The sequence below is a fragment of the Talpa europaea genome (genome assembly GCF_964194135.1).
Source record: "Talpa europaea genome assembly, chromosome: 10".
In the NCBI taxonomy this organism is placed as follows: Eukaryota; Metazoa; Chordata; class Mammalia; order Eulipotyphla; family Talpidae; genus Talpa; species Talpa europaea.
The window spans coordinates 101,865,732-101,891,783 of record NC_140077.1 but is presented as its reverse complement, the minus strand read 5'-3'; the positions used below and the strand labels follow the sequence as shown (position 1 = coordinate 101,891,783).

The 26,052-nt window shown below is 34.4% G+C and overlaps 1 protein-coding gene across 2 annotated transcripts in view; it reads left to right on the top strand.

Annotated features, from left to right (window-relative positions):
• GRIA2 (glutamate ionotropic receptor AMPA type subunit 2) overlaps window positions 1-26,052 on the top strand; it is a gene marked incomplete at both ends in the record, with an annotated part of 97,841 nt that overhangs the window by 34,915 nt on the left and 36,874 nt on the right. For both annotated transcript variants that reach the window (XM_084244474.1, XM_084244475.1), the window contains 4 exons: window positions 8,392-8,631; window positions 17,013-17,209; window positions 22,118-22,171; window positions 25,768-25,929. In XM_084244474.1, the coding sequence (XP_084100600.1) occupies window positions 8,392-8,631; window positions 17,013-17,209; window positions 22,118-22,171; window positions 25,768-25,929 (653 nt within the window). The remainder of the gene's footprint in view (window positions 1-8,391; window positions 8,632-17,012; window positions 17,210-22,117; window positions 22,172-25,767; window positions 25,930-26,052) is intronic.

Sequence of the window (26,052 nt, the reverse complement as noted above, 5' to 3'; positions counted from 1 at the left end):
TTCCATTATAAGGTCAAAAAATAGAAAATATGAAATTCATTTCCATAGGAAAAAGTTTAGAGGTGTCATTAATTATTAATTAATGACCTAGTTTTATATAATTAGTATTCGATCTTGGGTGATACTGAAAGAATTTAATATTGTGGTTTCAATATAAAAAATTGTATTTAGTAGAAAACATGGAGATTTCTGAAGAAAAGTAGACCTCAAATTTCTCTAATACAAAAGAATCCTGTCTTTTATCATTTTAACCATTTGCAAGTGCAATGACCTGAATTCACTTGACAAGATAATTTATAATTCTTTGAAGTGCAGGTTTGAGAGAAGTTGATGTTGCATGAGAACTGGGCCAGCTAGTGCATTTAATTAAATAGTCAGCATTTATTTCTTAATGCAGCTTTGTAGTTCCTTTATGGAGAACAGCAACAAAATCCAGTAATTAGGACACTACTATTGACATTAAATTTCCCTGCTTAGATTTTCGTGGATTTGCTTTTGATATAATGTGTTATCTGTTCCTCATCTGATCCTTAGTCACATTGACTCCTTATACCCCCCTGATCTATAAAACATCCATTATTCATTAAAATTATTTCATTAAAAATATCAGACATACAAAAAGATACACAGAATGTTGTTGCAAACATCCATATACACAGAACACAGCTCAAGAAAGAAAACATTACTAATGAGGTTGAAGAGCAAATCCATGTAGGAAAAGTTTTGCTATTTTCTTCTCTTGCCTGCTTGCTATTCCTTCTGAACTTTATCCCATGTCCTCACAAAGGGGAGTATTCAAAGTCTCCTATTCCATTAAAGCCCTCAAAACCAAGCTTCTAGGTGTCCTGAAAAATAATTAACCCTAAAGCAGACAGCCTTCAATATCCCACATAACATTCAGGTTCTCTCCCTACTATTTTTGGAGATTTTCTTCCTTCCTTACTTAGTGCTTCATATTTAATATTATATCAGGGGGAAAAGAGAATTTTTTTGGCTACCAAACCAGCCAGATTGTTGGAAATGAACGTTAACTCAGTGTGCTGTAAGAATGTTGAAAATGTTCTAGTATAGTATTAAATATTTTTAGGTCTGCAGTTTGGGAATATTAAGAGGTAAAGCAATTGCAGCTGCTCCCAGTTTTCAATTAAGCAGAGTCATGAAGTTCTAGACTCACTGACTTGAGTGTTCTTGGATGTTGAAAGGAGTCTCCAATAATTGAATATGTAAATTAAAAGGTGTCATTGGAATCATCCAGTCTCTGCAGCAAAACAGCAACCAAACAATACTGAAACTCAGCACTGTGCTTTTCTTTTTAAACTTATGTTTGTCTTTGTGTTTTGAAAAATCTCATACAAGATATAGGAGTCAGGGAAAAACTTGAGAATTTGTTTATAAATGTCATTATTAACATAGTAAAATACGAAATAAAGATATATGAGCTTTACATATAAAGAAGATTAAACATAAAAACATTTCAATGGTATCCTGGTAGCCAAAAAGTGTGCAAAATATAGGTATTTCTAAGTCAGACAGCAATATATAAAACTAAGTGAACTTTTTGCCAATAATGATAGAAATCTGGATTTTCCTGTTTACTAGTTAGAAGTAACGGTCTCCTAGTCTTTTTCCGAGAAAATTCTTTTCACACCACTAGTTCCTTCTTTGCTCCTCTTATCCAAGGGGGTGTTAAAATGAAGCAGGCAGGCCCTTATGCCAACATTAGAACAAAGTACCATCCACGGCTTCTAGCAAAATCATCCTCTTATCAGGACCAGCACATCAAGTGAGTCAGTCCATTGTGTTAAAGTTAATTCCTCCAGCTATAAAACAATTTAGGAACATATGTCAATGATCCCCAGTGTTTCCTAGTACATTTGCATAATTACTCATTATATGATATTCCAAAAATTGTCCTCATTTAATAAAATTGTGGACTGACATGTCAGTGTTGAGGCACACACCTAACAACCCTCTCACCAACAAATAGGGTAAGCAAGCAAGTCCTCTGAAAGCTTCTGAAGCTCTTTGAGCCAAGCAAGAGTCAGAGTGTTATCAGATCTGATCTGAGATAATCCAGATGAAGAAGGCAATAAAGTGTGTGTGTGTGTTTCACTGGAAGGAAAATACCTAAATACCTTTAAGAAATCTTATGAAATATTTGAAAATTTTATAACTATTTTTTAAAGCAGGTCTTTATCACAAAACCTAAAGTATACACTTGTACTGAATTATCGGATCTGCATTTGGTAAAAACATAGTCCTTCAGTTTTGTACCTTTTAATGACCAGCAGATAAGTGATTCGACATTTCTCCAGGCATCATGATGAGAGTATCTGTGGAGCTTGGGTTATCTCTGAAACATGAGAAAAAAAGTTAAAAATAAGAAAAACAGGATAAGTGAGAATAAAAAATATACAAAGAAGAAAGACTAATAAACCATGCAGAGAATGGTAGAAAGTAATTCAAGGAAATTTTTTTGTATCTCAAACACTCATTTTACACACATGTGTGAGAGTAATAAATATACACTATCTGACATTTAGTGTAATTTCTCTCTTTGATGTTTGGCCATACAGGCCCAAAGTTTGAGCTCGATGGGACCTTGGAGGGCACTGAGACATTTGAAAGCTGCCACTTGCCAGAAGCACAACAGCTGGCTGCTGTCATGCTGGGATTAGATGCCAGGCTCCAGGCATCCAGCCCAGCAATTTCCCCACAACAATCACATCGCAGCAGGCCATGGCGTGCCCAAACTTACGAAGAGCATAAGTGGATCAAGAATTTGCAGAGGCTAGAACTATGTGTATTTACGAGGAGGAAATACAAATCCAAGGAATGAAGAATGGGACTATCTTTTGTGAAATAGGGTCTTCTATAAACGGAAGTAATTCTCTTTCATTTACGTGTCCAGAACCCATCATTAAAATTCACATGAGAGTTATTGCCTATTACTGCCAGATCTACAATTGCCTGCTCTTCCAAATGATGAATGAAGCCAGAATAAATATTATAGATTTTTTTAAAGCTGCATATAATGTGGGCAACAGCATAAACTTATGACATTTCACCTCACTCAGCAAACATAACACGAAGGTCAGGCAGGATAAATGTTGGAGGGAAAGAAAAAAATATTATTATAACTTCATATTGTCTTCTAATACTGAGTGATGGAACTGTATCACATTTAATATTAATATGAAAAATGGGATCAAAATGTATGCAAAGGAGAAGTACTTTATCATAGTAAAGATTTATGGCAGGGCTATAGGGAAAATCATAAGTGAGGCAATTTTTAGAAAATGTCATTGTGGTGAGTGTTTATTATTCTTCACATTTTCTTTGAATCACTGAGTTTTCATTCAGCGGCTACAGACTGAGTGTCTATGCTGGAAACTGTGTTCTGCTCTACGCAGCAGGAGTGAACAGAGCAAAATGTAGGTTTGTAGCGATGATGATTTTGCAAAAGGCATAGATGGCCACTTCCCAGGTGGGCAAACCTTCTCGCCAGTTGATGAGAAACGAGGGTACACCATAGATACATGGACTGTCCGGTAATTGTATTCAAGAAAATGAGATATTTTGCTCCATTTCATTATGAGAACAGCATGTTGCTTTTCACTAAATTTCCCAAGAGTAAAGGAATTACAATTTTATTTTTAACATCTCCCCTAATTTTTACTTGGAAGCCAAATGTTACATGCCTCGTATGTTACAGTTGTATTTTTAAAGGGCTGTATATTGCTTATGATAAGTTTTCAGGCTCGATCAGTTGCGTGGAATTCTGTAAATAAGACACAGGAGACTACTGGAAGAATGCCTGGGGTCATTGTTAAGTGCAAAATAGGCGATTGGACACATGGCCAAGACAAAGAAGTTCACCTCTCTTCATGTTGGTTTCTATTCACATCCTACACTATATATTTCTTAGGCAAATTTCAGTAGTAAAATCTGGGTCAGAGATAACAAGGGAAAAGCCAGATGTTTTGTGATGAAAGGAGAATGATGTCCTACGGTCTCCATATTGGGAGGTCAGGATTGCTTGGTGACGCAGCTTTGCCCTCACTCCCTATGGATTGCAAATGGACTGCCCCAGCCCTGCTCATGAAGCAGTCTAAGCTGTTTCATTGAAGTGAATGGAAATTTAGAAATCTAAAAAATGTAAAACAAAAAAAATAAATTATGCCCTGTTCTTTCTCCTTTTTACTAAGTAACTATGTGAGGTCCTCCAGACTGCATGCAGTATGCTACATTAGCAGCACCAATGAGCAGAATGACCCAAGAGAAAGAAGATGCAAGTTGGATGCACCATCAGCATTGTTATTGGCTTCTATCATCTGGGCTTATAATAAAAATTGGAATAAACAGCAAGATACTCACACCCAGGAGGTTATCATTTCTGCCGTTTGACCTAAAATGTCTTTTAAAAGGACTTGCCTTTGCTGAATTTCTCAAAGTTGATATTAAATATTTAATTATAGTAGAACTGACTGAGAATATCTTTATTTACTGCTTTGCAATCAGTTTCAAGTCTTCAGACATAAATGCAATTCTAATACTAATCAACATAATTAAGAAATTTATAATAGTGTTCCTTAGGGTAATTGTTGTGGTCATGAAACTAGAGGTTGAAAACAATTTTTCTTTTTCTCCCTATTTCCAGAGATGACATAAGAAAAATTATATGTAAGGTGCTGGTATTATCTACTTCATTTCAGAAAGTTGTTTCAAAATATTTCTGAAGCTTATTTAGACATTCTCAGTAGCAAAACTTTCTTCATTGAGGATGAGTATGTTAAGGAAATAACCTTAAGTTTTGGAGGCATCATTAAGGAATAAAGTAGAATTTGAAATGAGTAATTTCATTTCTAATCAGAGGAGTAATTTCAAAGGAGTACAACTAATGATCTTGTGTGCTGTGTCAAAAGGTGACTTATCTGTGTAGTATTGGGGAGAGCACCACAATTAGAATATACTCAATGTTGGATACTTTGGGGGTGCATGGGTGCCTTGGGGAAGGAAATTCTATGGGGACTGAATCTGAGGGGGTGGGGGGAAGCAAATATTGTTTTAAAAAATTTAAAAAATGATAACTGTTAAAAAATAAAAAAAGAAAGACTGAAAATTAAAAAAAAAGAATATACTCAATGTTGGATACTTTGGGATTGGAGTATTTAAAGGGGAAAAGCTGATTTTCAATTTGAGATTGTCATTGCAAACTAGGTACAAAATACCCTAACTCAAATATATTTTCTCATTGTAACTGATTGTAAATTTCGTCCATATCTTTAATAAATCTTGGGACAAGACACAGTGCCTGATCTAAGATAATCAGAGGAAAATGCATATGTAACATTGACAAGATGGTCGTAATTGTAAGTATAAGAAAGGGATATTAAGAAAAAAAAATCTAGGAAATAGAGGATTTAAACAAATAGACAATTGATTATGAGATGGAATTACAAAGGAAGAGTAAAGTAAGGGGATTGAGAGAGTTGTGATGGTCAGGAGAGACCTGCCATTTTTATAAAATTAGCTTTTTTTTTTGGAGAATTAGCTGAATTGCCTAAAAAAGTGCATTATGAGTGAGGTGATTGTGACTTTTTAAGAAGTCTTGTTCCGTTTGTGCTGGTTGTTGGATCAAAGCCAAGTGTTTCCAGATGGCCCCATAAGCAGGAGGTCCCTTGACAACTCACTCCAGAGTCTGAAACAAATGGAAAATGAAAGGTATGGCTCCTCATTAAGATTATCTATGTCTTCCAACAGTGGCATCCTTTATGAAGCCTTTTCCTGAAGCTGTGACTGCTATTCCCATCACAGAAGCTATTTCACTTAAGAGAAGGAAAGATCTCGTTAATAAATCATAGTGTTTGATATTCCTATAGCATTTTTTAAACGGCATGCCAACACTTTGCAGGAAATGAAATAAAGTAGACGCAGAGAAAATGTTACAACAATTTCCCCTTTTTATGTGTCATATGGAATGATCAATTTTTCAATAAACTTGAGATTTTAGATACACATGTTCAGTCCACATGCATTCATATGTAAAATAAGAAATCACTGTAATTTGCCTAAAGAAGTCTTAACAATGAAAGGACATTTGCTTGTGGGTGAAGAATGAGCATGGTCAAACCCATTAAATGTTATTTTCAATTTGTTTACTCAGAAAAATACATGAATGTGAATAAAGGGATGGAATCTAATCTTTGCTTTATGTGAAAACACAAACGTAAAGAAATGTATCTTGCTGTATTCTGAGGGATCTCCACAGAAGACTGGCTATTACCAGGGGGTGATATCAGTTGATATAGTACACAGACATAACCTAGAAATTCCAGAAAAATTTTTATGCTCGAAAGAAGTGAATTGGAGTGCCTCCCCTGGTGGCGCAGCGGTTGAACGCTGGGCTGCAAAGCTGCCCGGAGCCTCTGCAGCGCTGGTTCGATCCCCGGCCACTGGGAGAGAGTCCCACATGGCACGCAGACCTATCCTGTTGCGCCCACTGCTCCCCTCAGCAGTGTACTTCATCACTCTGCATGTTCTGTTCCCCGCTCTGGCTCTAGTGAATTCTCTCACCCTCCCACACTTCTGACTGTACCCAGTGCTTGTATAAATAAATAAATAAATCTTTAAAAAAATCTTTAAAAAAAAAAAGAAGTGAATTGGAGATTCAGTAAATATTAAAAAGAAAAAAAATAGGAATAGTTGATGACTAGGTGTCACTCACTCAAAGAAAAAGACAATCTTATTTTCATTTAATTTCATATCATACAATAGTCATTAAAATTATTGCTTATTATTAATTGTCTAGAATTGACTATTAGAGCCTGCATATATAGTAACAATTTTCTTATCCTGGAAAAAATCCATATTTATGCGTAAAGACTATTATTGTGAATGAAATAAAATAAAATGAGGTGGTATTGATCTTATCCTTTAAATGGGGTTAATTAACTTTAAAGAATGGTGCTATTATGCTCTGGGTTTTTAGATTATGTTACTGATTATTGACTTTGATTCCTTAGCTTGAATACATACACTCATAGCTACGTCTGTGGTTGACCTGAATGAATTGGTAGTCTTAGTCTTAAGCACCGTGATGCAATGTTCCCTTATAGAACATTTCAGGGATCAGTCTTGGACAATGTAGGCCTTATTTCTCAGAGAGATATGATTAGATTTGTGTTTAAAAAAAATATTCTGGTTATATAGTGGAGAACTGAATGGAAGGGGCATACAGGAGAGTGGGTATTTCCAAAGCCAAGTGATAAAAGCAGTATTATCCATTCGTTAAGAGCGTGAACTCTGAAATTTAACTACTTTATTTTAAATGATCTATATCTATGTCTTTGTCTTACTGTGTGACCTTTGGGAAGTCACTAAATCTCCCTATTTTTCTGTCCACAATTTTGGAATAATAATACTTCTTACATCTAGGATTATCATGAAAAATAAGCAAGTTAAGATACCTTAGAACAACCAGGTACAAGATAAGCACAATGCAAGCACAATGTTTTTGGACAACTGGGATGGCAGGAATGCAGATAAAAATAAGTGTATACATTGACTACATTTGGATATTTGAATGCACATGACTTTGTGACAGTCTGACTATGGGGGAGGTTTGGAAGGGGGCATGTAATATGTTCTTCACGAAATGCAAGAGCTGATAGAGGAGACATTTTGAGAGTGGTGGAGCTTTCAAGTAAAATTATTCATGTCAATTATGTAATAAGCCAAAATATTTTTTGTCGTATTCATTGCTTTGTACAGAGTAGAAATACAGCATAAGTTAAGTCCAGGGAACAGATTAAAGTTAGGAGTTCCGGACTTCATTTGATTGGTGCTTGAATGAGTCACACAAGGTGAGAGATATCTCTTTAAGTATGATGCAAGTCTTGTATCCATATTTTCTGAAAAAGCCTTTGGTCAACATTTGAACTCTTGCTAAGACCATGGATCCTGATCTGTTAGTATAAAAGCATCATTAACACAATAAAGCCTTTTAAGACAGTCAGATATTATAGGAAATGGACTGTTGTGAATGTGAATAAATCCCTGGTCATTGCAGTTTTTTCTTCTTATAACTAATGATTTTTCCTTGTACTCACTATGGAGCTGTCCTAAAGTATGTTTAAACTCACATAGTTTGTTAATAATGTATTTTCTTGTAGTCAGACTCATTCTTAATGCTTTATAATTCTTTGAATCCTTCAAATAGAGTGCAATGTAAGTGCTCATAAATTTGATAGATCATTGATATAAGCTATATTTCTTTCACTTGGTCGATTATTTTTATATTATATAAAAGGGCATTAAATTTTAAGCAAATGCATGTGATCATATGCCAACTTCAATGATTTATCCATTTTATTTTCTGTGTTTTTCTAGTCTGCTCCCAGTTTTCAAGAGGAGTCTATGCTATTTTTGGATTTTATGACAAGAAGTCTGTAAATACCATCACATCGTTTTGCGGAACACTCCATGTCTCCTTCATCACCCCCAGCTTCCCAACAGATGGCACACATCCATTTGTCATTCAGATGAGACCTGACCTCAAAGGAGCGCTTCTCAGCCTGATTGAATACTATCAATGGGACAAGTTTGCATACCTCTATGACAGTGACAGAGGTGAGTGACAATATCCCTATCACTTTGTAATGGGTCAAATTCAATGTCTACACTTGACACTTATTTGTGACATTATAAAGCTACAGGGGTGCATTAAAAGCCAGGGGTCACTTGGTTTAGTTTTGCTACATATGTGAATAATGCAGTTCAAAACCTAAGAAGCAGATTTAGAATAAAACAGAAATAAGTCATGGATATACAATTTGCAAATACAGACTGTGTCAACTTGATGCCCAAATATTGTTCAATGTAAAAAGTACCTTCTGGCTCAGCACCTAAGACCCTAGGTTAACTAGAGTATTAATTCCAAGATCAGTAAAGTGGCTGCCTTAAAAATTATTTTAAGTACAATTTACGTAAATATATAGATAAGAACTTCAATAGGAATTTAAAGTTACTAAATATTTTCACATGTCAACATTTATTTATTTATATTGAGGTAAATTGGATTTACAACACTATATACCTTAGGGATACATAGTGTTCAGACCCCTACAAATATATTTCATCCCTCCACCGAAGCACCAATAATATTCTACCATAGTCCCCCTTGTTTTATGAGGCAGGTGGCACTATCAGGAACCCTGCTTTCAAATGAAATCCCTGAATCTCAGGGGAGTTATACTGGCTTGTCCATAAGGCACCCACGTGTGACGTAGCAGAACCAACTTCTTTTGACCCAGCCCAGGCTTTTTGCACAATTCTATGCCCTTATTTATTGTGAGATGTTTTTGATTCACATGACATTTGGATGGAGTCACAGCTCATTATAATTAAAATTCAGGGGTTTTTTTTGTTTGTTTGTTTATGGCAGCGTGTATATCCTGGGTATTTTCCACTTTCCTTGCTATGAAGTTTAGGATTGGTAGATGTGCCTGATTTTCATGTCACAGAATCACAGATGTTCTTAACCATTTCTTGGTCTATGATTTGGCTTCAGTGGGTATGTGTACTACCAGAACTGTGTGAATACTTTGTATATGTTCAGAATGTATTCTTTTTTTTTGAGAGAGAGAGGATTCTCTCTTGAACTGAAGAAGGTTAAGAACCACTATTACAAGAGTGCTTACATGCCAAACTGAGCTTTCTTCAGAAGCTTGTTTCCAGGAATATTTAAAGGTTCAAATGAACACCAGAAGGCTCTTTTGACCAAGAAAGGGCACCTTATCAAGCCACAAAGGGCAGACAAGAAGCGAGTCAGCTCTCAATCAATTCTCCATTGATCATCTTGCTGTCATTTGCCACAGCAACCCTGAGTCGGTCGTGATAAGCAAGGTATTGGCTTCTCTGCTCTCTCCTCCCAGTCCCAGAATGAGAATGCTCAGTGGAAAAGTCAGTCAGCAGTATACAAACTGAAGAAAAAAATGCTATGTCAACAACTTTCCCCTGCTCTGCTATCCCTCTGGGGAATGAAGAGCTAAAATATGGGCATATTCTAAGTACATTTCACCCTTGCATCCTACTGATGTGATTCTACTCCCTAAATATATTTTTTTCCCAGACACTCTTCCATCTCTTTGCAATCTCTCCAGACCCAGCCACTATCAAGTGTTCATACCCTCATCTCACCTTGTAGCCAAAATTTAAAAATACATTTAAATGCTTTTCAGACCATAATACTCCCTGTTTCAAACACTTCAATGGTTTCTCATTGTGATGAAAATACAACTGAAAATTCTTAACTTGACTTTAAGGTCTTCTAGGATCTGGTTCCTTCCAGTGTTTACATCTGCCCTGCTCACTCATGGTGTTAAATCTACCTGACTAATCTTTTGCATTCTCAGATGCACTAAATCAAACTCTTTCACCTCAAATCTCTCTCTCTCTCTCTCTCTCTCTCTCTCTCTCTCTGTAGCTCTCTCTCTCTTTCCTCCTAAGCATCTCAATTGTTATAGTATTTCCACAGAGGTGTGTTTCTTACAATTTTTCTCTCTCCAAACAATCTATTTCTATATATTACTTATCAGAACTTATAATTAACAATGGTGATCATTCTTTCACTCAAGAGCTGCTATTGAGTGAATATACTATATTCCAGGGACCCTCTTAATCTTTTACACTAGAAATTGTATTTTTTATTTAAGATCTGGCTGTAAGCCCTAGAGGTGATGTCAAAGCAGTGCCCAGTGCACTGAATGGAAGTTAAGATGTGTCCATAGAGATCTTCAGTTAATGCTGCAACAGCATTGATTTCCCATAAACTGTTAATAAGTGAATAAGTTAAGCATCTATGTAGTTTAAACTAAGATATTAGAATCTGAATTTTGCTTATTAAGTTGAAGAATGGAAGGAAAATTCTCTTTACTGTCTGACAAGGTTGAAAGTGGCATTTTTAGTTGAGAGACACACTTCACCTTCACTGTGACTTCCTGAAATTGAAACTGAATGTCTGAGAAAATTCAAATAGACAATAGCTTTCTCTAAATAGAAAAAGAGAAACTCTAGTAGTTGAGGAGAGATACTGAAGAAAGACAAGCTCTGTGAAATAAATGATCAAGTGACTGTGGATGGATTTTTGTACTTGTGAAAAGGAACTGAGACTTTTAAAAATGATTTTAACACTTTAGAAATATTAAATGAAATTAAAGTGATGAGATAATTCCTGGTCTTTAAATTATACATACTGATTTGAGTTCAAGTACATCTGTTGAGAGAAGAACATTAAAGTAGAGTGATATTATTAAGTAATTATATATTAAAGCCAAACATGACCTGCTGGATACATTTTCAAGGTTTTATTAAATAACTGCTCATGTTTTAATATGAAGAATATTAACCGGCCTTTTATCTGAAACTAGCTGCTGAGATAGTGTGTAAGACTCTCCAAATACTGATAAAAGACTTCAACTTTATGTAATATTTCACTTGACTCAGGAAAATATGATTGCTATTTGACCTTTTCTTATTAATGAATGACTGAATTTCTATAGGTTTCCCATCATCTGATATTGTAGAAAGTTGATTCAGGCATCTATCTTGTCAAGTGGTCATTTTATTTTGGTGTTTAATCCATTTCTCTTACACTTCAAGGAAGCATTTCACCTTTTCTGTGTTTTATGATTTGAAAATGCTATGTTCCGTGATTTGAAAATGCTCCTATATTCCCTTTATAGCAGTGTTACACATGCTTTAAAAAATAGATCCTACAATTTCATCTCTACATGTCTTAATTTCAAAAGATTTGATATGTTCCTTGTACAGCACTTTCCCAACTTCCTTAATTTTATGTTTTGCTCCTTCTTTAGCTTTTAAGAATATTTGTTTTTCTGGACATCTAGACCAGATAAATATATTGTTGAAATTTCATTCATAAACACGAGAGTTGATGTCCTTTTGAATAGCATGGGATCTACGTGTTAAATCATTCTCCAAATGTCTATCTGAATCTGAGCTAGATATACAAGACTGATTTTTTTTTCTGTGCATTTTCATTGTACCTCTCTTAGCTAAAAGCACCAATTAACCTTTTCCAGAAAACTATGCATCTAAATGCTGAACAACAAGTACTGGAGACTACACCCCTACAGTAAACAAAGGAGGATATAGATACATCCTGATCTTTGTAGAGAACATCTTTGTCTATTTCAGGTTTGCCAGTGAGAGGAATGCTGAACTGTTCATTTGGTATGGTTTATGAGCTTAGAAATAAGGTGACTTAAGAACTCCTGTTTCTTTTCTCTAACGGAGTCACAAGCCAGCACCTATCACTCCTTGATGACTCAGTAGCCTTCCTGAAAGTTGGGTGTTATTACTCCATAGAGAGTAGGGGATATATTGCTATCTCCAAAACATCTTGAGCTATAGAATAATGACATTATTTATGTTAGTAAATGAGGTTATTTATGTTAGTAAAAAAGAATGTAGTTTTTTCTTTAGCTAGATAGGTACAAGCCTTGAACCAGGACTTAATCAAAATGTGTGTTTTATTTATTGGTTAAATGTCAATAAGATAAAGTAATGTATTTCTACAGACAGTAGATATAAGCAGAACTAATGTTTTATATATTTATGTCTTGATTTTAATTTTGAGCCATATTATTTGTCCTCTGAAAGGAAGGCACTTAGATTCCAATTCCAAGAAGACACCATGCATAGAATAAAAATGCTTCCAAATTATAAATAAATCTTTTTTCAGATGTTCCTGAGAAAGTCAATGAGGGAAATATATGTTAATCTAATCTGGCTTAGGCATGCTGCCATGATTTAGTGATCATAAATATTAATTCTTATGCCTGAAAGATGAATAAGGGCAGTGAATTTTAAATGAAACAGAGAAAATATTTTTTAAGAAGAAAGACATGGTCTGAATGAAATATACCAATTTTCATTAACAATTTTTAATTCCACCCATTAATGTGCAAACTAAGACATTTAGACTTCCCCTGTTTTTAAGTTACTTGTAATTCTCACAGCATTATTGACACTAGCTGAAGATGAGACGATGAACAGCTGCTAGTAATATTTTGAGAGAACTTTAGGAAGATTATCAGCTTAAAAATAAATCTAGAACTATTAAATAACAATTAGTCATATGGAGAAGTAATCAATCCAACAAAAGTTTAGTCATTATTTTAGTTAAATGTCTGAGAGTTTAGAATTCAATTTTAGACTCATAATATTTTTGAGGGTTTTTTTTAAAACATAGTTTAAATATATTATTAGAAGTGAGAGTTCATTTTCTTGATTTTTTTTCCATTTGTAGATGAGCAACTGTGTAACTCGTTTCCTTTCATCTAATTCAGTAATAAGAAATCAGTCTTTTCTACAGCAAATCAAATATTCTATATATTAGTATAGGTATCAAAGTTGAATGATTATTAATTATTAATAGTTTTAAGTAAGCCAATGTTTATATAGATTTTCATTGTTCATAGAAGTATATATTCTGAATTATGATTGATTGAATTTATAAATTTACTTCTGTGTTAGTTTGTGTGAAGGAAAAGAGGTATATCTCCATCAATACTTTCTGTCCTAATTAGAACCTGGTACCAAGATACCCAAAGCATGCATTTGTGTTGTATATAAAGAATTTAACTTCATCTCAACATTTGCAACATGCATTTTTTTAGAGGTTTTCAATTTTATAATGATCTGTTAATTTTAAAGTAACCAGACTAATACAAAATTCCTAGTTGAGGAGAAAGGGCAGATCGAGTTGAAAGCATTTGAGAGTCAATTACTGAAAAAGCAAATCTAAGAATATGGATTATGAAGCATGGACTCCCTTCAAATTTTGAGTTAAAGCATGCCATGGAGTGTGAATTATTTCTGGCAGTCCTTAGGATATCATTTAATATAATTCACTTTCCTCTGAAGAAACTAAATTCATCAAGTGTTATATTGCACCACTTCAGTATCATTGATTAACACATGCATGCAGGTTATTTATTTAGCAGGTAACAAAATATTAATTCTGAGAGTTTAATAACAGCATTCAAAACAACTGTGAGTGACTTTTGGCAGATAGAATAGTTTGAAACAGAGCCATTTCTTTAAATGCATTGTTATTGATTTTATACATCATCTCTGTGTTCTTTGACAAGGTGAACTGCCAATAAATGTTAGGTTTAGAAATACCATTTACAAATTGTCATTTATATTTAAAATTTTTATAATATATGATGACAGTTGGGACAGAATATCAAGAGCATAATTCAATTTAATCAATGCACTTACAATTTTAATTTAGTATGTGGTTAACTTCATATTTAAATAAAAATGAATAATTCATTGCCTAGGAGAAAGGACTCCCACTGCCAGGGCCACATGAGATTATCACCCATAGAATATAATGCTTGTAATTTGGTGACAAGGAAGAATTGTCCAGTGAGTGATTGGAATGTGGAAAAGTAGGATCTGAAATGTGGAAGAGGTTTAGAAAATTAGCTTTTTTTCCCACTTGGGAAGAAAACAAATTGACTTAATAGCTGTTTTCAAGTACATTGATGGTTGTTGAGTTGAATGGATCACGATGACCAGCTGTGTGTGTTCCAGCTCCACTGAGGATAAAAAACAGGAAAAGGATTTGAATTGTGTCATGAAGGATTTAATTTATTTATAGTGAATGGAAATCACAGTTGATCAGTGAATTTTTATAATACATCATTAAAAGATTTTTGACAATGCACGTGGTCTCTGTTTAAATCAACCCTTGATAAATCCATGATTATCCTATATTTTTGTTATAAGACTGGAGAGAGGAAACTAATTTTTTGTTATGCCAAAAAAAGCTGAAATCCACCATAAAGTCAGCACATTTTCATTTTTAAATCTAAAATAAATGTAAATAATTTTAAATGATGATTATCAAATATTTTAAAACAATAAAATATAGAAAATAGGATGAAGTCCCTAAATACTCTAAACCAGCCTGCTTAATGACCAATATATGAAGAATCTTGTTATTTTATATCCCTCTGCCCTTCACAATGATATTGAAAAAGATACCTGACATCAAATCATTTTATATACAAATATTTCAGTATATATTTTGAAAGAATAATTATCTTGTTTTAATCATAACCCAATGTCATTATCAAAGCTAAACAAATTAACAATAATTTATCAATATCATCCCCTCTTTTAAAAATTTGTTTGAATCAGATGAGGTCCAAATTTTACAATTGGGGTTAATATAGCTCTTATAATCTTTATATTGCAATGTGACTTCCCACAGCCTGGATTCTGATGACTGCAACACTAAGGTATTTGACATATTATTCCATGCTACATAGTCCTATACACTAGCAGCTAGATCTAGAAATTTAATGAGATTCATGTTCACAGTTTTAGCATGGATATGTCTAGATGTTATTGAATATTCCCATTTAGAGACATGTAACATCTGCTTAACTCTATTTTGTATTGTTAGTAGCAGTTGATCGTTGCCTTGTTTCATTAATTCACTGGGTATTTTGAGATGGTTTTCAGAAAATAACTTTGCTCCCTAACATCCTTCAGAGACAAATATATGTATATATGAAATGTCATTATGAATCAATGCATTTAAAATATTTTGTTTTAAACTCTTTTGCAGCTATTATACTTACTGATGTTCAAATTCATCTTTGTTTAAATCAATCCTCTTTAAATTGGCTCCTAAACATTTTGACACAGCACCGAAGGTTATGGATAGCTTCCTTGTTTTTTAGATGTTCTAGGCTCACCTTACATACACTTGGCTAATATTTAATAAATAAAAATTAAGGCTATTTTTCAGGTTGAAATACTTTTCAACAAAATTTAGGGTGTATTTGATTTTTTTCTCCCATGGTAATTGATTAAAATAGAGTGTAGTACCTTAACAAGGTTTATAGGAAGATAAGCTCATATTAGGTAAAACTCAGAATTTACATGCAAAAGAAATCAATATTCTTTTGAGAACGATATCTTTGTGGATTGAGGAAGATGAATTGATGAATCCTGAATTCTTTTTGGGGACTCGGTTTTGTGTTATTAAACTAATAGTAGAAATGATGTACTGGTTTGACTATCAAGAGTTTACGAGATGTAGAAGACAAATTTATATTTCTATTTCTCCAAGTGTTAACTTGCAGATTTAACTTTGGGAAGTAAAGTCTCTAGTTCTTTCCCTTCTCAATCATACATATGAGGTAATGTATGAACAACTAGAAATAAAATTAGAAGGTGTAGGATGCTATGAGCAAAATTACTGATAATTAGTGAAATGATTTAAGGTTTGGGAATTTAAACAATGTATAAAGCTGTGCTAAAAAACTAACTGCTACTCTTTGGTTATGCAAACATTGTAATCTCCGTAGGACTTGTCCCAATAACAACAACAGCCACAAATCGAGATATAATAAAAGGCTGAGGACAACATCAACCACGGCAGATAAGAAAATAGTAAGAGGAAATATAGGAACTTCATACAGATTATTGGTTCTCATATTCAGTATACTAACAGAGTCATCTCACTGAAAATGTACTCAACCTCTTCGGGATATTAATATGAAATAATAAACAATCCTGTAAAATAAAACTTTTTCCCATTCTATAAGAGAAAAACATTTAGTAATATCTTTTGATTTCATTAAACCAGGAATTATAGACATTACGCTTTTGTAACACCCAAAAAAGCTACCTCAGTTTAAGAAAGGAAAGGAATGTTATTTTATCATTCCCCTGACTATCATTCTTTTGGTCAGAACAATAGCATTTAAATAAAAAAGTTTTTGATATGAAGTGGAAATAAGTAGATGCTGATAAAAATCAAAGCTGTATCTTTTTGAAGGCGTTAACGTCCTCTTAGTTGCACAAAAATATCACCCTTAAAAATATATTCACTCTCATTTTCCCAACACAATCCTGAGTTATTCAGTATCTGTATCAGTCATCACTTTTCTTTGTCTCCCTAGGCTTATCAACACTGCAAGCTGTGCTGGATTCCGCTGCTGAAAAGAAATGGCAAGTTACTGCCATCAATGTGGGAAACATCAACAATGACAAGAAAGATGAGACCTACCGATCACTTTTTCAAGATCTGGAGTTAAAAAAGGAAAGGCGTGTAATCCTGGACTGTGAACGGGATAAAGTCAACGACATTGTAGATCAGGTTTGCTATTCTCTGTTTTCTAATGGCATCAAATATAGGCTATGCATGCAATGTCAGCAGTTGCAATGAGTATTTGTGTGAGGTGCTTAAACAGCAGTTTTTACTTTATGGTTTATGTAAAATGTAGCGATGATCTGATGTGATCATCAATTAAATGATCTCTGGCTTCAGTTAACAATAGCAGATGGTCTTCAATAATGCTGACATGTCATACTAATCATTCAATTTATTCAATATATAGTTCCTGACTCTGATCTTTGGCATAAGTGTTGCCCTAAACTTTGATATTTTTAAATTGGAAATTTAAAATTTAATTCTGTTGAACTTTTTAGAGATAGAAAAATAAACATGGGGTCTCCCTGGCGGTACAGGGGTTAAAGGCTTGTGTTATCGGGCTATCGCCAGCCACTGTGGTATGAGTTCAATCCCTAGCCAGGGAGCTAACTCACATGGCTAAGCAGACCTCTCCTGCTGCTCCCCTCAGCAGTGTATTTCAGTAGATCTGGCTGTTCTGCTCCCCACTCTGTCTCTGGTGAATCCTCTCACCCCTGGCTCCTGGCCTACAACCAGCTCTTCCATATAGATAAATAAAATAAATCTTTTTTAAAAAGAAGTAAACATGTATTAAGTAAAAATAAATTTAGCCCTAATGGGAAGGTGAGTCATTTCTAAGTCTGTATTTTTCTCTAAATGGGTCTCTAATCTTCTGAAGGAGCTTGCACTTATTTTCCAAGAAGTAACTTTTTTCTCCTACTGTGTAGGAAGTAACTTTTTCCTCCTACTGTATGGGTTTTATGTAGCTGTGAAATGATTAATAGGTAAAATAAAAGTATATAAGAAAGACATATTTAGTTTACTAGATGTATTAATTTGGAGTCTTTTAAAGAGTAACATAATAGCAGAGATAAGGATGTTTATGTTTTCCTTATCACCTTACTTCCTTTCTAGTTGTTAGTTCAGGTTAGGGCAGTCAGGAAGAGCCTAACGATAAAAATAAATTCCACTGTTGAATAGATTGGGGAAGTGACCTGGAATGGTAATAAAGTAGCACTATGATTTACTGAGGAAATTCTCTTTTCCTGAATATTTACTTCATTTTCCAGCTGACAAGTGATGTGTGTGTGTTTGTGTGTGTGTGCATGCACACGTGTGCTTGCACACATGAAAATTATGGTAGCTGCTAGGTCCTTGGAATAAAGTAGGTCTAGGATTGGAAGGAAAATACACAGCTGAGTATAGATTTCTTGGTCTTCTATACTTTGAAGAGGAAATAACTAATTTTGTATAACACAAAGCATTTTGCAAACAAATGTTGATGAAGTCTTAATTGATATGTAACAATATAGGCCCTAAGACATACAAAATGGATTGCTCATGAAATATTGAATAACTGAATAAAACTAGCTTGTTATGAGATAGAAGTGTTGTATGGCAGAGAGGTGAACATTTCATTAGCAAAAATTTGATTCCCATCTCAGGAGATGAAGTTAGGATTGTTTTTAACCTGAAGGTCTCTTGTTCAAATGTGAACCTCAACAACACATTTGAATTTCATAGGAGATTCTCATTAAAACTGAATTTTAATAATCATCATTAGTCTTTAGCTTAAAAAACTTTTAAGTATTCATGACTTATCATAATAAATATTGGTGAAGCTTGTATGAGAATAATTATTTCAAAAACCAGAACAGAGAAACTGGGAATATATGGAATGTAATGCTTTGAAGCAAATATAAGATAATGATTAAATAAATGTCCATATAGAGGCCCATTCAAAGTGCAAAGAATATTTTGCACATATATTATTTATATTTTCATAAGACATTCTTGCTTATATTTCATGGATGGTTGCATAATTCAACACGAAGACATTCTTTGTGTCTAGGATGAGAAAGAGTGGTGTGTGTTTCCCATGAACTCTTTGTTTTGACAGACAAAATGTACACACACAATACTGAAATATTGCAAGTTACAATACAGTGGGGTCTAAGAACATATTTTAGGTCTAAGAACCTATCTTAACAGGGTGAGATGATCAATGAAGATTTTACATTTTGGGTAGCATTTGGTTGGTTTGGATTCACTCATTTATTACTTCAGTAAATTTCTCTGAGTATCTAATAATATTTGCTGGCAGACAATGCAGTAGTTGCAAGAAAGTAATGTTAAAAGAGCAGGCAAGGGGCCTCCCCGGTGGCGCAGCGGTTGAGCGCTGGGTTGCGAAGCTGCCCGCGGCCTCTGCGGCGCCGGTTCGATCCCCGGCTGCTCCCCGGCCACCAGAGGAGGGTCCCACATGGCGCGCAGACCTCTCCTGCCGCCCGCTGCTCCCCTCAGCAGTGTGCTTCGGTCCTTCTGCCTGTTCTGCTCCCCGCTCTGGCTCTGGTGAATTCTCTCACCCTCCCGCGCTTCTGACTGTACCCAGTGCATGTATAAACAAAAAAACAAACAAACAAATAAATAAATAAAACATGCCTCTATAAAAAAAAAAAAAAAGAGCAGGCAAGTCCCCATCAAAGTGAATATTCATAATGTATTTTCAGAAACATATGCAATTGTAGACACTAAGTAGACACCATGAATGAAAGGAACAAGATGTTAGGAGAGACAATTACAGAAATTTGCATGGGCAGGACCTCCCTGGTGGCACAAGGAGCTAAGCACTGCACTATGAAGCAATCTGCAGCCTTTGCAGCATGAGTTCAATCCCCAGCTGGCCAGGGAGCAACACACAAGGGGAAGCAGGCCTCTCCTGTCTCGCCTGCTGCTCCCCTCAGCAGTGTATTTTGGTCAGTCTGCCTGTTCTGCTCTCCACTCTGTCTCTGGTGAATCCTCTCACCCCGCCACATCTCTGGCCTGTACCCCAGCTCTTGTATGCTGGGGTATTTGCATGGGCAGATCACAGAAATTTGCATGGGCAGATCACAGAAAGCCTTCATGAGATCATTCACTTGCAAAAAAATGGGGTTAAGCTGTATTTTAAGAAAAGGAACCACCCTTTACTTACTCTACCACTACTGAACAACAGAACAGAGGTGCGATGAAACTTTATTGTAGTTCATAGTTAAAAATAGAACTAAACATTATTATTCTATGAATATTTTATCATTTGATAAAACCTTGGAGGTGCTTTCTAGCTTTAATTAAGTGGGAAAAAGACTTAGTCATCTAAAACATAGAAATTAACCTAAATTTTCTACTGTTAGTATAATACTAATAGTTTTTATAAAGGAAAGAAGTGATGGTTAGGATGGCAGATGCTAATTCTTATATAGAAGGAGTGCTAGTGAAATTTCATTTTGCTAATGGTAGCACCATCTATGTGATATGTTTTTCTTAAATTCCCAGAAAGAATATAGTCATGATTCACAAAGTAGAATGAATAGTAAGTAGAATCAAGAGATATCAAGAGGAAAGATTAGTGGACATAATCAGTTCAATTCAGTTGATGTTAATATAGTGTTCAATTTCTTGGAAAAGGCAATTTAGTTGTCTTACAGAAACATGTTTGAAAATAATATAAGTTCTAATTCCCTCCAAAAACTATCACTTCATATCAAAGCAGCATATGATAGAATCCTTCTTAAGATTTTGACCTTGTTCTTTAAGTGCATGTTATTTTGGAAGATCTGACTCTGGGATAAGGGAAAGTCAGAGAAGTCTTCTTCCCATAGGTGTGAATGTTTTTATTAAAACTAGAAGTTACATTTGAGTATGTAAGTGCTTGGACTAGATCATGACCATTTCACCTATTTCTCCTCGTAATTGATACAGACCAGTGAAAAGTCGCATTGATTCAATAATCTTCAAAACCATTGTGAACATCAACAAAACAGCCACTTGTTCCTTGTGTTTATCAAACCATTGATTTTTGACTTTGATGTGAAGAAAAATTAGCTTCTCCGATACTTTGCTGTCACAGGCTAGAAGCAATAATGTTCCTTTGAGCTAAACTATAAACGGTTCTTAAGAGAGAAATATTATTTTACAGAATCATATAAGAATTCTTTTGTAAGCTTATAAATCTTTTAAAAATTATATAATATTAAAATTGTATTCATCTTTGTATGTAGATATGTGGATATAAGTTATCAGTTGTTGGCTTCAGATAGTTAATATTTTATTGAAAAGGAAAAAAGATCATTTTTGTCAGAATAGAATTACTGCTTGTTATGAATTAAACCTATTTTTGGTTTTATATTTCTTAAAATCCTACCCTGTTTTCCCTGTTGACAGAAAGGAGGCAATTAATTATTGTGTTTAGTTACTGAATTTTTGAAGGATAACATTCATGTGGCTGTGTAACATCGGGGGAGGCCAGAGGCATGGAGTAAAAGATTCACCAGAAACAGTGGGGAAAAGAAAAAGCAGATTCATTGAAATACCCAACAAGAGAGTAGGGAGCCAGATGAGAATAGATGTCTGTGTAGAAGAAGGAGGTAAGGCTCTCTGTTATACTGTTTCCGTGGAATCTCTTACTGGGGACACCAGTTTGCAGAAAAAGTTTTCTGCTGGAGTGTCTGGTCTCTAGTGTTGGCCTTTGAAGAATGTGTCCTGGCACTGCTTCTGCATTCCTGGAGCTGGGCTGGCTTTTCTAGTCATGTGCTCAGTTTTTTGACCTGGTACCTTATCTGTTCAAGACTCTCAAGCTTACCTGCTGGCTAAGAAGTGGGGGCTTAGATTTGAACCTTATTAAAATATATTCTGACAACTTATAAAGTATTAAAATATATTGTTACATTTTCCTGAGAGAAATAAGCTTTGGATTTGGTAATTATATGTTATCAAATATGATTCATTGTGGAACATCATAAAATTGAGTAGATAAAATTCCATTTTTATGGAATCAGATCATAATATCAGTAATTTTACATTTACATTATTTACTAATTGTTTCTTTATCTTTGCTAGGTTATTACCATTGGAAAACATGTTAAAGGGTACCATTACATCATTGCAAATCTGGTAGGTCAATTAAATAATATTTGTTTTTTTATAAAGATGCTAATTAATTTAAAATAAATTATGAATGACCAGCATTTATTGGTGATTTTTTTTAAATGTGTAACTTGATTTGATAGATTAGAAGATATGTTTGATAGATTAGAAGATATGTTTTCTGAACTTGTTTTAGATTTATTTCATACTTCACATTTTCTAATATTATTGATATTTGTCATTTATTTATGATTTCCTATTTTTATATAGAGAACACAATGAAAATTGAATCGCTATGGCTGATCACTTTTCCATCGGGATTCCTATGAAATTAATACTGTACTGAACATCCAAGTGCTTAATTATATATTCTTTTCTTACATATAATTAGATTCATTAGATGGATTATTAATGCATCTAATAATTTAATGCTTAAATTATTAGATGCATCTTTTTCCAAAATAGTTTTACATCAACAGTATAATGAGCTTAAAGTTTTATTGTTGCAAAGGTTTGCATTCTTTAAATAAAAGTGATCCTTGTGGTTGAGGATTCCCCTCTTTTCCAAGTTCAGAAAAAAGGTGAAAAAAAGAGAGGAGGAAAATGAGAGCTTATTCTAAATAGCATACACAATAGGATTCTGAAAAGGTTTTATATTTATGTAAATAATATCTAGTTCATGGCTTCTCAAAAGATACTATTTCTAGTAGTGGTGGAAATAGATGAAAAAGAAAGTTTGTACCATAGCAGATAAAATTATTTTCAGTAGATGTTAGTACCTGTGATTTAAAATATTAAATCTTAATTTTAATTAAAAAGTAAATCTAAAATTGGAGAGGTTAATTGTTCAAGAGTAAATTTCTGTTTGGTCATAAAATGGCAAGTGACTATGAAAGTTCATTAGAAGTTCCCCTTATGATATTATAGGTCATAAATGACTCCCTGCCAGAGAAGCAAGAGTTAAATAGATGAAGCTCTTTATTCAGTCTCTTTAGAACCGCATTCTGTGCGGGGAACAGCCTGGACAGTCAGTCCCTTGTGTGAATTGTGCCATTTGATGAACAACACAGAGCCACATTGAAAGCTGTGATCTTTAAAACTGTCCAGATGGAGAAGATTATATTGGAACATTGAGAAATAATGACAGAAGGCGGCTCATCAATTTGAGAGTTGATATCTGATGCTATGAAAAAGGAAAGAAGTGTTTGAATAACCAAAATTAAAAAAGGCTTAAAAAAAACCCAATCATTAAGTTCATGCTGTTGCTGTGCCTCTAGGGACAATCTACCTAATGTTTTATGTGGACTCAAGTTCTGTTATATTTTTCAAAATACTCAGTATCCTCACCAGATGGAAGTTCTAGTGAATCCGTTTAAACAATGTGTAGAATGCTGCAATTTCTGAGAATTTAGAGAATACTAGAAAATTTCACAAATATCTGAAGGATGCTACTAAGAGTTAATGGGCTTTCATTTTGCAGATTCTTAATTGGGAATGTCCCCTTTTGTCCTGTCCAGTGTCTAAGGAGTGTTCAAATGGATATTTATAAAAGAAAAATCTTCAGATATTATTATTATTGGTTAATTTCTTTAGGAATTGCTGAATGCTTGATAAGGCTCCCCAAAGTAGGCTGTTGATATAGTTCCTGATACAACATTTAAAAGGAAAACTTGCACATACAGTGATGAAGAAGTTGGCATAAGGGGATCTACTTCCCCTTTCCTAAGTGGGTCAGATACAGACAAAAAGCAGCCCTGTCTACCTGTCTCACTGACTACCTTACAGTGCAGAGCACTCCTGTATGAGTCTTGTGCATGCACAGAGAAATTCCAAAGAAATTTTTAGTGTATTTCTCTACAAATACACTAAAAAAGCACAACCAGACATTTAAGAAGTCTTTGTAATTCAAATAAACATAAACAAAGCAGGCAGAAGGCATGAGGAAAATATTTAAAATTGTAATGAATAACCACAGAGAAATAAGAAAAAAAAATAGCCACAAAAAATATGATGCTATGAAAAAGAAAATAATCAGAGAATAAAAAATAGTTCTGGGTAGTTATTTTTTCTAAAATAACAAGTAAAATTATAAGACTTAAGACAAAGTTGAGAAAATCTTACAGATTATGTAATGAAGAGATATAATATAAATGGTATGTCTAGTGTAAACTAGAGGGACTTAGACATTTATCCTAAGGGTTATAATATCTTAATAGATAGGCTAGAAAATAGACTAGAGTAATTAAAGGAAATTAGCAAAGAATCATTCAGGAAAAATTCCAGTACTTAATGACACAAATTTCTCCAATGAGTCTACTCAATAATGAAAGATAAAAGACTTTCATATTTCAAAGGAAATTTCATGATGAAATTTTAGAGATAAAGAGATTTCAAGGGCCTCCCCAGTGGCACAGTGGTTGAGCGCTGCGTTGCAAAGCTGCCCACAGCCTCTGCAGCGCCGGGTCGATCCCCGACCACCGGGCGAGGGTCCCACATGGCACGCAGACTTCTCCTGCCTCCCGCTGCTCCCCTCAGCAGTGTACTTCATCAGTCTGCCTGTTCTGCTCCCTGCTCTGGCTCTGGTGAATTCTCACCCTCCCGCGCTTCTGACTGTACCCAGTGCTTGTATAAATAAATAAATCTTAAAAAAAAAAAGAGATTTCAAAGGTTTCTGGCAGGTGGAAGGTGAGGAGGACTATAAAGCAAATCATATACAAAAATATTAGAAATCATGATGCTTTTTTCAATAGATATGGTAAAAGTCAATGAAATGATGCCTTCAAATTATGAGAGTTCTAACTTAAAATTCTACAGCCAGCTAAAATACTAGCCTGGCATCAGGGTAAAGCAAAGATATTTTCACACATTTAATGTCTTGAAAATATTACCCGCAATATGTCTCAAGAAACTGTTGAATAACAGAAGAAAGGAGTAAAACATGAGAGAAAACTGATCAAGAAAACAGGGGAACTTCTGAGAAAAGTGGTGAAGGCACAGTTTAGAGTAAGGGCTGCCAAGAGAATAGAAAGAGGAAACATAACAGAACAGAGCTGGAAGGGGAGGAGGCAATGTCCTGAAAATTTAAGATTCAGAAAACAAATGAAGTAGACTACCTGGTATATTTGACGATCTTATTTTTCAAACATGCTTTACTCATATAAACATGCAAAGTTTTCATTGAGCAACTGGAAAGAGACTAAAGATAGGTATATAAAAAGCTAGAGCAGTAAAAAAATACAGCAGTGAGTAACTTTGGAGTAAAACATTGTTGGAGAAGGAAAATGCAATCCTAGTAGAGTATTAGGATTTGTTGTAAATAACAGGATTTAAATATATAAAAAATAAATATTAGAATGAATGATGAGATAGTGTTTGGTTATGTAAACAAATTACATATTCATTTGGTGTAAATAAAGCCTCAATAAAATGCCTAAAATTGATAACTTAAGAAAGAGTATTACATTGCATCATGAGGAAATACAGAGGTAAGTACTGAAAACAAAAATTATTGAAATGGATGGCTTTGAGGCAGTTTAACTGGAGCACAGGTGAGATAGAGCAGCTACTGTTAAGTTCTACTTTGTTCCTAATGGAAGCATCACGTGAGCATGTTCCCTCTCTAGGGATTTACTGATGGCGACCTATTAAAAATTCAGTTTGGCGGCGCAAATGTCTCTGGATTTCAGATCGTGGACTATGATGATTCCTTGGTATCAAAATTTATAGAAAGATGGTCCACACTGGAAGAAAAGGAATACCCTGGAGCGCACACGACGACAATTAAGGTTTGCTTAAGTTTCTGCTTCTTTCTATACTGTGAGAGGGGAGAAACTGCTAAAAATGTTTTACATTTTAATGGATTATTTATCCATTTGACTTCTTTTATTGAGTGGATTCACCACCAGGAA